Genomic DNA, 12348 nt, shown 5'->3' on the forward strand with positions numbered 1-12348 from the left:
AGTTGGGAATGTTCCTGCTGAATTAACTAGACCTCAAAAGGGGAGTCAATGTCTTTGCCTAGGTTTTACAAGTTTTCAAAGCTGTATGTGTGGAATTTAGGAAAAACATTGGTTTGTTTGGTCAGGACTTCTAATACATCTGATTTACTGAAAACACGTCCCTGGTGTCTGTAGAGTGTTCTGTAGTGAGGTCCCCCACTGCTAAAATACAAACTGGTTATGTGAGGTTTAAGTGACTTGGGAAGCATATCTAGTGTTGATGCAATCAGTGAATAGCTATGGTACGGTACAATTGGTGCCTTGGGAAGGCTGACCTGAAACAGAGACTGAACAGAGCTAGAGAATAAAATATTTATTGAAAGGTCTTTAGAGTACACCTTTAGAGTACAAGAGCCTGACCAGGGCTACACCCAAGGGGGACGTAGAATGGTCATAAAATGGACAACCGGTTACGAGGTCTCACACTTTTCTAAGTTTTGGTTCATTTGCATATTGGGATTTAATTGTCCAATTACAGCTTCAGGTTGTGAGGTCTCATCCTTCTTGTTTCTCTCTTCAGTCCACCATTGTTTATGCCTTTGGACCTGAAAGTTGTACTCGTCCTTGTTCTTCAGCAGGAAAAGGATTTGCTTTGTCTGCATACTCTGTGAAGAGAGCTTACTGGCACTTAATATGAGGCTCAGAACTACACCCCTAGGCAGCACAGAATCTGAAAAACATAAAAGCTAAAACTTAAGGCATCATTTCCCTCCTTTAGAGGCTTAAAGCATCACAATTACTGTTGCAGCAAGCTCAAAAAGTTTTGGTTTTTTTAATTAAATTTCTATGTACCAACTTTTTCAATAATCTCGAATGCTGTATTAAAAAAAAAAAAAACGCTTGACTTTATATTTAAGAGTGGGAAGCATAATGTGCAATGCCTAAGTAAATGTGAATTGTTCTTAAAACAAACAAACAAACAAACAAACAAAAAAACCCCAACAAAACAACAACAACAACAACAACAACAAAAAACAAAAAAAACCAAACCTTTTTTACAAAGCCTCTGTTATAAATCCTTCCAAAGTAGTAGTTTCTTTTAACCAAACTTCAATTGCAATACTGAGAAGAATCTGAGTAGGTGTTCTGCACTGTTACATTTGTATTAATTTCTATGCAGTGTCATGCTTTTCTAGTTTTTATTTAACAGTTTGAAAATTACTCCAATGGTTGTCATAACTTGATGTCCACAGTTGTCTTGGGTATGGATCTGATCCTCAAACACAGAATTAAGGAAAAGGGCACACTTGATGTTAGTGATTGTCACTTCTCCCCACTCATGTGATGGGTTCTTCCTATGTAAAAAGTGGACAAAACTCAAAAATTCTAAATACCGTTTATCTTTCTAGAATTTTCTCAATCTTTCTGCTGTTTTCACTTGAGTACACATTCATAATCATTTAAATGCATTGCTTGTAAAGTTTTTTTTTTTCATGTATTTTTTGGAGTTTAGAATAAAAACAGATAGAATGACCTTGCATGGAATGAGATATCCTAAGGTTACTGTTATTCTGATTATCACTTCATTTTGCATACTGCAAAAATAATAGTATCGACAGCTTTACTTCTTATTGGGACAGATGTGAATGACCTACCAGTCATTATTACCTTGGCTCTTTTCTATAAGTAAAGCAACCTTCTTTACTTTTCACCTCTTCAGCTTCTTTGCATATTTAACAAAACATCATTACATACAAGCAGCAAACTCATTAGAATTTATAAACATTTCAGGAAGAAGACTGAAGTTTTAAAATAAGTAAGTAGGGAAATCACATTTTTAAGTACTCAAGTACAAAGAGATGATGGAAAGCAATGCAGAGTTAAGGAAAAAATGCTAAGATTTTCAAAATTAGGTTATATATCCATTAACTTGAATGATCAGATTTTTTTAATGGAAAAATAGCTAAATATCAGTCTTTAAGTAAAATCTCTTACTTCTTAAAATGAATTAATAATGGAGGCAGTCATTTAAGTTGTGTTTTGACACAGGAAAAGGTTTTAGCTTTGTACCATTCTCCTACACTCTCCTTTTTGCAGAAATCAAAATTCAGTTATTGCAATACTTTCAAGCAGATATTTTCAAGCAATTGCCTGTCATGGGATATATTACTAAAATAATTTTGACCTTCTCTTAGCCAAAAAAGAAAAATGAAATTGTTTTTCACAGTGGACAGACTTTTATATTGAGAAAACAAAAAATAATGACAAAAGTATGTGGTTATAATACAAAGGAAAATAGAAATATTTTCAGTGGCAGGTTCAATAAGCAGTCTCTTCTTTTGAGAAATGGAAGAATACAAACTTGGGAACTTTTTTGGAATACTATAATTGTATTCTGAAAACTTAAAACATTTTCTTTCATGAAGAAAAGTCTTGCAATTTATACTCACAGTCAAGTTGGGAGGAGATTTATTCACAGGCTTAGTGGGAGAACCCTTCCAGTCTGGTGTATGATCCATCTTCTGTCTCTGGTATAAACTTGAGCCTCTTTTGGGGATGCCATCAGATTTTGTTCTCTTTCTTTCTGGTAGCCTGGCTCAGTTTCTGCAAGGATCTTGCATGATGCCAGATTGCACAGGTGGTGGATTCCACTTCTGGAATGTGTTATCACTTCTGTACTAGCAGTGAAACACTTTTCATACTGTTTCTAAATATGCTCAGATTTTCATTAAGCATATTGCTCTAATTGACCTGTATGCACTGGATAGTGCATTTTTTTTTTTTTTTTTTTTTTAATTCTAATTTTCATGAATGCTTTGGTTTGAGAAGCATTGGATTTAACTGAGGAGCATTGTAAAGGAGGTAATGTTACATGTTTGGCGTGATGCACTGAGAATAGCATTCTTAGTAAAAAAAAAACACTGAAAAACTTTAGTTTAATGTAATGTAATGTAAAACTAACTATATACTCGTTAGCTATCGTGGAGATATGTCGTTATCAGATTGTGGTGATCTGATTTAATTAAAGAACCAGATTTTGCCAGTTTGTATCACTAATCATTTTAAGATTTCTTTTAGTCAAGAGCAATTCAGGTATCCTTAAATCTTAGCTATATACTAAATGCATTAGGGTCGTTTCAACATGTCACATGTCAGCGTTTAGCCCTAGGGACAGAGAGAGCACTCCACAGCAACTCTATCTTTGTCCTTGTTTGGCAGTTATTCAGGTACGATGGCAAGATGCAGCTGTTCTTTTCCAAAAGTGTCATTCTTTTTTCCTCTTACCAGCTGTGCAGCATTGCACTTCCCTCCACTGCCCTTAAAAAGTAAACAGGTGGAAAATGAGTTGGAGAGTCTAATTCCTGTTGAGACCCAGCTGTTCTGTTGAGGTGAAGAGATGTGTCCTTCCCTTTAAATCCCTGATAGAAGTCAGATGTTTAGTCCTGAATATTCTGTAGGTATGGAAATACTGGAAGTTCACAAACTGGATATGCCTTTATGTGAGCAGTTGGGCAATACTGGGAGAAAAGAGCTTTGTGAGTGGAATAGTGCCATTCTTAGAAGGCATAGTCACACAGTTTTCTTCCATGGACCTATATGTGCCTATACAGGACATCATGGCACTAAAGGGCAAATTTCCTTGCAAGCATTTTCTAAGCCAATCTGTCATTCCAGTTTTCCGATTCATGGAGAAATTATTTTAGCTGATATTTTTGTAAAGAAATAATACCTCTTCTGTATAGCCTGAGCATAAGAAATGCAAGGGAACACTGGTCATCCTTCAGAAACCCTGAGAAACTCTGACTATATGGTGGCCATTATATTTCTTTCATCTTGGTAAGCCTCAAAGCTGTGTATTTGCTTAATGTTTCACTGATTTTAAGATGAAAATTAATTTCTCTTGTTTTTTAGCTACATGGCTTGCTATAAAGTTAAAATATAGTGCGTTTCTCACAGTTGGATTTATTTTTGTTCTCTATCCAAGTTGGATAATGGAGATGAGCAAGCAGCCCAGATAAGACGTGAACTAGATGGACGACTACAACTGGCAGAACAAATGGCAAGGGTAAGTGATTACTTTCTTGTACCAAAACCCTGTCTTCATATGAGATTGAGTGGGATGATCCATAATGTGTGTTTCCTGTTTCTGAATCTAAAATTAAGCAGAATATTGTTTGAAAACAATTTGGTAGGTGCATTTCTGTCTAGTCTGAAGAATGCCTGACAACGGGAGTAGGGAGAAAGTTTCCTGGTTTTGGAAAGGCATATCCTGTGTGATGCAACATTTCCTTCAACAGCAAGACCACTTTTCCTCATTTTTTTACACTGAATAGGAAAAGCATCTTAGCAAGAGGAAAGATCTTTTAACAACACAGTAACAGTGTTTTATTTGTCTTCTGTGTGGGCATGTTATTATTTGAATGATTCTCACAGGATATACTACAGTTTGAAAAACATTACTAAGAGTTTTGGGTTTTTTGCTAGACAACCCTGAGCCTTGGCCTGTGTTTTTAGTCTCTAACGATTTAAGTCACTTATTTTTATTACTGGATTTTTTTATTATGTAATTTACTGGCTCTGTCATGCTGTGATGAGCCAGTCCACATGACTTGCTGCAGGAATTTTCAGTCACAGTCAACATGCTTGGTCTTTGTTCTTGAAACAAAATGAACTGTAAATGTTTTAATATAAAACATTTTATGATAGGCCTTATAACACATAACAATAAAAATTGTCTGGTTTAGGAGCAAGGTGCCTCTCTTTGCAGACAATATATTGGGATTGGTGTTTGTTTCTCGTTTATATGTAAAACATATATTTTAGAATAATTTGCATTTATGTTTAGTCTTTAATGACATTCCCCTAAGCATCCAGTATTCAATATTTGGAGAAGCTGTGCATAAAATTGGTTCTGTATGAGTTCATATAGGCACTATACGTGTACATATGTTTCTTCTTTGTTTCTGTTTGTTGTTATAAACACAGTATTTAAATACTATTGTCTAACTTCTACAGAGGAAAAAAAGATTTTTACATTATCTCTAATGTTTAAGAGAGAGATTATTATTTAAAATAAACCAGTGCATAATAAGTAAACATTACTTTCAAAATGAATGACCCATTATTAAAAAGAAGGGTAAACGATAGGCATTTCTTGCCATGGTTGTATTTTATTAGCTTTATTTTAGAAGCATGAATGTGATTGACTTATTTTTGGTAGCATGGAAAATAGATGAAGTAACAAAACTACTAGTGGGCAGGTCATTCTATAATGTCAGTTTATAAAATATTGAAGGTAATATTAAAGGGGTATTATTAATTACTATGCTTAAAGCACCTGTAAGTAGAAGTGCCTAATTTGTGGTTCTTCAACTTGGGTGTATGGTAAAATGATTGGGGAAGATGTGCAAGGTTCCATTTTAGCTTCATTTCTTCTTTCCAAAATTAACTATACTGTATTTATGGGTCAGGATTAACCTTTCCATTACTGTTTTGAAGACATAAAAATAGACACTGAAATTATTACTTATATGTTTATTTATTGTCTCTTAACTGTAAGCAAATCAGTCTATTAACATTATATATAATGTGAGAAATTGTTCTCCTCTCTAACCTTTAAAATTTATTTTCCAAGGAAAGAAAATTCCCAAAATTTGTAACAAGGGAAATGGAGAACATGTACATAGAAGAGTTGCGGTCTTCAGTGAATTTGCTGATGGCAAATTTGGAAAGTCTGCCAGTGTCTAAAGGTGGGCCAGAATTCAAACTGCAGAAGTTAAAGCGATCACAGAATTCTGCATTCTTGGACATAGGAGATGAAAATGAAGTTCAGCTGTCAAAGTCTGATGTGGTTCTCTCCTTCACATTAGAGGTAATAACAAATTTCACAGAAAACTTGTTGATGGATTAAATTGCTAGAATATCTGCCTTGATACTGATTTGTTATTAGTTCTTACTTGGTAATTTTAAAATGTTATGATAAAGAAGTAAATTATGCTTTGTATCTTTGGTAATTAGAATTTAGAATACAGCCATATTACGCATTTTCCTCTTGCAGCAGTAGTTGCATTTGGGCCCACACAGTAGTGTGGGAAGTAGAATCTCCCACGCAAGTGTAACTTTAAATGATTTCCAGTTTTTTAAATAGCGAAGTTTAATTTTAAATGTTATAATGAAACACTGTTATTTGCATAATTCATAGAATTTTATAAACAAATAGAATTTTCTCTCTAGAATCATTTAGAGAAAACACAGTGATTTTTCTTTACTGGTGATCATATCAGTTTTTTATAAATTTCTGCATTTTCCTCAAGAATCTATCTTGTGTTTTCTGAGATTATGCAGAAAGTCTGGCCTCTAGGGATGCAGTCCTAATGTGTATAGGTCTCAATTTATTTCAAGAGGAAGCCACAAATACATTTGGTTATTTAAACAATTCTGATGACAGAATAGAATCATAGAATGGTTTGTGTTGGAAGGGACCTTAAAGATCATCTAGTTCCAATCCCCCTGCCATGGCCACCTTCCACTAGACGTGATAGATTAAAGCCTCCTCCAGCCTGGCCTCATAACTCAGGTCCAATTCTGCAAATTTGCATACCAAGAAATGCTTATCTCACTTTCTAGAATAGTAGAATCAAAACATTACCACAGTGTGCATTGTGTATTTGTTGGTCAAAGGTGCCACACTTGTGTTGTGCACTTGAAGTGGCTTTAGTTTGTTTAAGACAGCAGGTAGTGTTACACCGTAAATATTTCAATTGTTAAAGAGTTCAAAGGAAATAAGGTTTATCTTTTAATTTTTTTTTCTCATGTGAAACAAGCATTTGTTTGAAAAGTCAGATAATTTTTTCCCATGTCATCATTAAAGATACAGAATAAAAACCATCAAATATGGACAAGGAAGAAGTCTCAATTCTTTGTATAAAAGAGAAATTGCTTATCCCACTATATGCAATTTTAATATTGCTAACTAATAATGTAAAAGCCCAACAATCAGCTTTCAAAGAGTAGTAAGATCCATCATTCTATATGCCAAAAAGTTTTAGTTCATCAAGCATGTAAAACTGGAGTGCAATCCTTGGTGTTGAAGTATACGAGAAGATGAAGTATTTATAACTGCTGTGCTCAATCCTATGTGCCTCCATCACATGTTTCATGTCTTCCTCAAGGGGAATACCAAGCCTGGAATGTCCATAAATAGCATTTGCAAGAGTAGTTCTGAATAATCTAAAAAGTACCAAGAAAATTTGGCAATAATATTTCTGGCCTTCAAGAAAATGTGCTTGGTGATAGATACACGAGGAAGAAAAACCTTCTCCTTCCCTCTAGAGAGAACTATTATGTACTAGAAATGATGTGGTATTTAGGGAAAAAGCACAGTAAAAGTTTGAAACAATCATGAAATGAAAAATAACAGGATATATAATTTCTGGTAAATTTATAGCAGCTTTGCTTTGTTTATAGCCCCTCTGCTCTTCCACCAGATATGTAGACTATTAGGTCTGGTGAACTGTTTTTTTTTTTCCTTTTTCCCCATCAGTAATAAAGGTCTGCTGCAAGATAACTAATCTACAGTTCAGCCTGTGCAAGGCAAAGAATTAAAGTATTACTCTACATGTGATAGTTTTTAGTAGGGCAGATTTTCATTTTAGACATGATAGTAACCACGTAAGTTACGGGGCTCTCAGTTGTAGGGTCACCAGCAGAATCCCCATTGAGGGCTGCTGAAGTAGTGCAAGAATGAACAGGAAATCTCATCATGTAGGACAGAATGGAAGAACCCCCAAATTTCTAGATAGGGAATAAAGTGGCCAGGGTTCTTGCTGTCACTGTGCACTATTATTGTAAATAGTAGAACTTGCTAGTAATATTAACAGTTTTCTAGTGGGAGTGGATCTTACTGACTAAGGTCAGAGACATTCCTGAACATCCCTGCAAGCAACAGCCACTGTTTTTACAAGTTGAATATTTCCTTAAATATCCTGTTTGTAGAAATTTAGGAAAAAAATTTTAAAACCATAGTAGAAGAAGACTTATTATATTCTTCAGCTGTTAGACAGTTTCAAAAATAGACAAACGTTTAGGAAGCTGTTTATCAGCTAATGTACTAATACATCCACTAGTGACAGTTTCCCTTGGAAGGCATGAAATGCAACCTTTTTCCAGTGCTGGAATCCAGAATTGTTACCAAAGAAAAATGTACTGTGCAATTAAGTTGGAAACTCAGGATACGCAAGTATTGACATAAAAATGAGTAAACATGAAGTCAGTATTCAACACGGAAGTATATATTTGGTATGTGGAAAGACCATATGGGCAGTATTACCTAGAAGGATCTTTAGTGCTGTCTAACTACTTGAATTCCTGAACAATGGATGGAAAAGAGGAATGATTTGATCATTCTCCCTGAATTGCTGTTATTATTTAAAAACCATAATAGGCAGTATTGATAATTTATGGGTAATATAAATATGGTCTACATGATCAATGGCTGTCGTCTCACTGTAATATTTATAAACTAAAAATTTTGCAAGACATATAACTATTACTAGCATTCTGGGACTTTTAAAGTACAAAGGATTTTCTAGCTGGGGGTGAAGTCTGGCTTAATTTACAGTGGCACACATGCAAAGAAGTTTGATAGCAACATATTGTAGTAGTTGCTCGCTGACCTAAGAAACCAATTGCCTCTAATGAGACCAAAAGTAGCCATTACTTCTGGCACCTTTAAAACAAATTAAACAAACATTTGTTTACATGTAAGGTTTGGTTGAGGGCAGCTTCTTTTGATAGAGTACATTTTTCCCAGTTTCTTTGCATGAGCCCAAATGGAACTGGCAAGAAAAGCAGCTTTTCCAAAGAAAGTAGGGGAACCTGACTGTCTTCTCAAGTCCTCAGAATTAGAAACATCTGAAATGCCAAAATTCCAGTAAGTTCACACTGTGACAAGATTTATAAAAGGCAGAGAACACTTAAAGTAGAGCTGCATTTGGCTTTTCTGAGCTAGTGTATAGTAGTCCAGAGGAGGTGAAAATCTATAGGATCTGCCAAACTCATATTTTTCCTGGTGAAGAAAACTTGCAGGGCACAGCTGGTAGTGGTGGCTTTTTCTGTTTCTCTTCTCCCTCTCCCCCATATGCATATTGAACCTGACTGCACATACTGCACTGGGAGAAGGAAAGGATATGCATAGCGGGGGAAAAAATTACAGGTGCTGATACCAGTGCTCTGACCTGCCTCTTGCTCAGCACAACACCAAATCCCTTCTGAGGTTCAACCTCAAGGGTGCAACCTCCAGAGGCACAGCACCATAATTTACCTTTCTAGATATGATCAATATACTTACTTGTTTACTATCAGACTTAGTAACCTGTTTGTTCTATAAATATTCACTTAGATGACTGATTAAAAGATACAGTTTCACATGTATAAAGATTTAGAATTATGTTCAGACATTAGTCTCAGATTGTACTATTGGCATTTAAATTATGATTGGAGTTTTTGGTCACTATCCAAGTAGAAACAAAGCAAAAATTTTAATTCCTTCTAGATGTTGTTGAAAGTGGAAAAAGAAGATAAAATCAAAACTCTCCTCTGTCATAAGATATGAGTGAATGGACTTCGGGATTTGGGGGATTTTTTTTTTTTTAATCTTCACAGAGCTTAGTACTCAGTAATGGTGCTGTGTAATCTTTTCCATAAGGATAAACTATTTGCTTTCTTTTCCTCAGATTGTTATAATGGAGGTACAAGGTTTAAAATCAGTTGCTCCCAATCGGATTGTCTACTGCACCATGGAAGTGGAAGGGGGTGAAAAGCTTCAGACGGACCAAGCAGAAGCTTCCAGGCCACAGTAAGCCACTCTGCTCTTGCTGCATCAGTATCTCTTTTCGGTCATTGGAGAACTTGTCTGATTTTCTTTACAGTTTTTACAATTAGCTTAGCACTAGGTTATGTGAATTTATCCTGAGTAGTTTTCTCAAATTCTTTCTGAGAAGTTAAAATACAAATTAATACTTATTTAGATAAGTACTAAGTCTGCATGCTGTCCAAATGAAAGCCACTGAATATATGGGTGAGGAAAAGAAGTAGAGACTGCATCCTCCAAAAATACAAACATCTTGATAGATGTTAGCCTGAGGTGATTTTAGGTATTCTAGGTTAATGTGCAGGTGGCCTTGTGGAGTGTGACTTGTACAATTGGAGGGAAATCAATACTCAGTAATCAATCTTGACAAAGCTTGCTCACCTGCTGAGTCCATTTCATTTTAAATTATAGGATCCACTTCTTTCAATTAATTTTTGATGGAGGCAGTCAGCAAACTGACTTGAAGGGGGATAACATCATGCTGTCTGTAGTTGAACCAGTTAGTGTAGCAGAGAGTAAGAAATTAAATTGGTTGATTTGTTTGACCTACACGCTGTCTTCAGACACTTTTCACTCTGCTAAAATGTCATTTGGAATCTTTTGTAGATAACTTTCCAAACAGTATGTTGGACTTTTACTGGCACCATAGTGTGCCATGTGAAAGACAATTTAAAAATTTCAGTTGTTGCAATATGTGATAAAACATCTTCTATGGAATTGGGATGGTAGTTTCTATTCCATTCGGACCACAAAGAATTTTTACAGGCAAAATTAGAAGTACAATTTTATCTGTCTCTTCTATGTTTGTGAGTAGAAGGAGATCTAATTTGCTGGACTTTTTTCTAGCTGTGGCAACTTTCCTTGGCAAATAAGCCAGCAGCATATTCTAACAGCTTTGCAGAACACTAAGTATGTGGGACAAGATGTAAAATTCATTTGTCACAGTCCCTGGCTGTGTTCCTTCTCCGGGGTATTGGAATGCTTATTCTTGTCATTTCCATGTACTACACATGGGCCTTTGGCCTTCTAAAATGAACAATAATGAAAAAGACACACAGATGTACACATTCAAGCAAGGTCATAAGTGGGTATTTAACATCACCTACTTATTTTTTGACCTTTTGGGGTGTTTTCTGGTGGTTCAGGGTCCCATGAGGACCCTCGCTGGCCTCTTTCATGGAAGGCACATCTCCAAACTGTCCTTTGTCTTACAGTTTCTCTCATATTGTTCCCTGAAACATGTGCCTACAACCTTTGCCTGCTAACACAGACAAGGTTCTTGTTTCTTGTGATGGTGTATTGCTCTTTTCCCTCACCCTTGAACTTGCTTGGGTATGTTTTAAATGCTTGGTTAACCACTGATGTCACCTAGAATACACAAGTTTTTGAATTTTGGACATGTTTATCTCCCTTTCAGAAAACAGTCTGTGGATGTTAATAGTTTTGTTTTCTCCAGCTTTTTCCAGATATGGTGAAGAAAACATGGTAGGGATGGTTCACAATCAGTTCATGGCTTACTTATTTCTTACTGCAGGTTAAGGTAAAGGTTGTAAAATCAATCAGAAGTATATAGATGCATCAAGTAAAAATTACCAAGTGATTAATTGATTTTCCTTCTGGTAAAAGTGGAAGCTTTGTGAAAAGGAAGTTCCAGAAAAGATGGAGTCAATACAAGAACAACTGAAGTGTTTCTAGGAAAAGGTGCAATCTTAGCTTGTAAAATGATTTCATGAACTTCAGGTTCAAAAGGTATGAGTTGATGTAATATGGGAGAAAGACAGATTATGGGCTATTCCATTTAAGTGATGTTGTACAAACCAAACTCATACAGATTTGTTTGGAAAAAAATTATGCATCTTTAGAAGATGAATTTTTGAGAAATGCCCTGACCTGTAGTCTAGAAGCACATGAATGGGAGTTACTGGTGCTGTTGACCTGCTGTCCTGTAAAACAGTGTAACTTAAAGGGACAAGGATTATAGAGCTCTGAAAAGTATCTCATTCTTGTGCTCCTCTGAGCTGTGCTCTTTTCCATTTCTGGCAAGAGTGATTAGGAGACATTGGCATGCAGTATGATTATGAGTATTTAGAGACATAGTTTTTGAGCACAGATAGAGACCTCGTTTGAGGCAATGGGGGAGGATATTAAATTAGACAAGCATGAAATTAGCAAATTACGAGCAAACAGTAAGGAGATGGAGGAAGCTGCCTATGGAAAGGGACATGCTTTTTTCCATAGTTTAGTTTTTCTGTTAGAGCCAAATCAGGTTTTCGTGGCAGTAGCAATATTGCTTTTATTGATTGGTGGTTGAGGCAACTAAGAGGGCTTTGCAGAGTTTAATCAGAAATTATGCTGGTGGAAGAACGCTAGTGGACAAGCACAGCCAGACCATCTCTTTCCCAATACAGAAAAAACAGCTGTCAGATGCCTGAGGCTACTGCCTGCCTGCTTTGCCTGCTGCTGGAGTTAGCTTCTTACTGGTATAATTTTTGGTACTG

General features: G+C 35.8%; 1 protein-coding gene across 9 annotated transcripts in view; it reads left to right on the forward strand.

Moving 5' to 3' along the window:
* Positions 1-12348, forward strand: part of CADPS2 (calcium dependent secretion activator 2) — a 290272-nt gene that overhangs the window by 113258 nt on the left and 164666 nt on the right. For all 9 annotated transcript variants that reach the window (XM_058420273.1, XM_058420271.1, XM_040062395.2 and 6 more), the window contains exons 4-6: positions 3965-4045; positions 5615-5851; positions 9714-9835. In XM_058420273.1, the coding sequence (XP_058276256.1) occupies positions 3965-4045; positions 5615-5851; positions 9714-9835 (440 nt within the window). The remainder of the gene's footprint in view (positions 1-3964; positions 4046-5614; positions 5852-9713; positions 9836-12348) is intronic.

Source organism: Hirundo rustica, chromosome 4 (genome assembly GCF_015227805.2).
Source record: "Hirundo rustica isolate bHirRus1 chromosome 4, bHirRus1.pri.v3, whole genome shotgun sequence".
Lineage (NCBI taxonomy): Eukaryota > Metazoa > Chordata > Aves > Passeriformes > Hirundinidae > Hirundo > Hirundo rustica.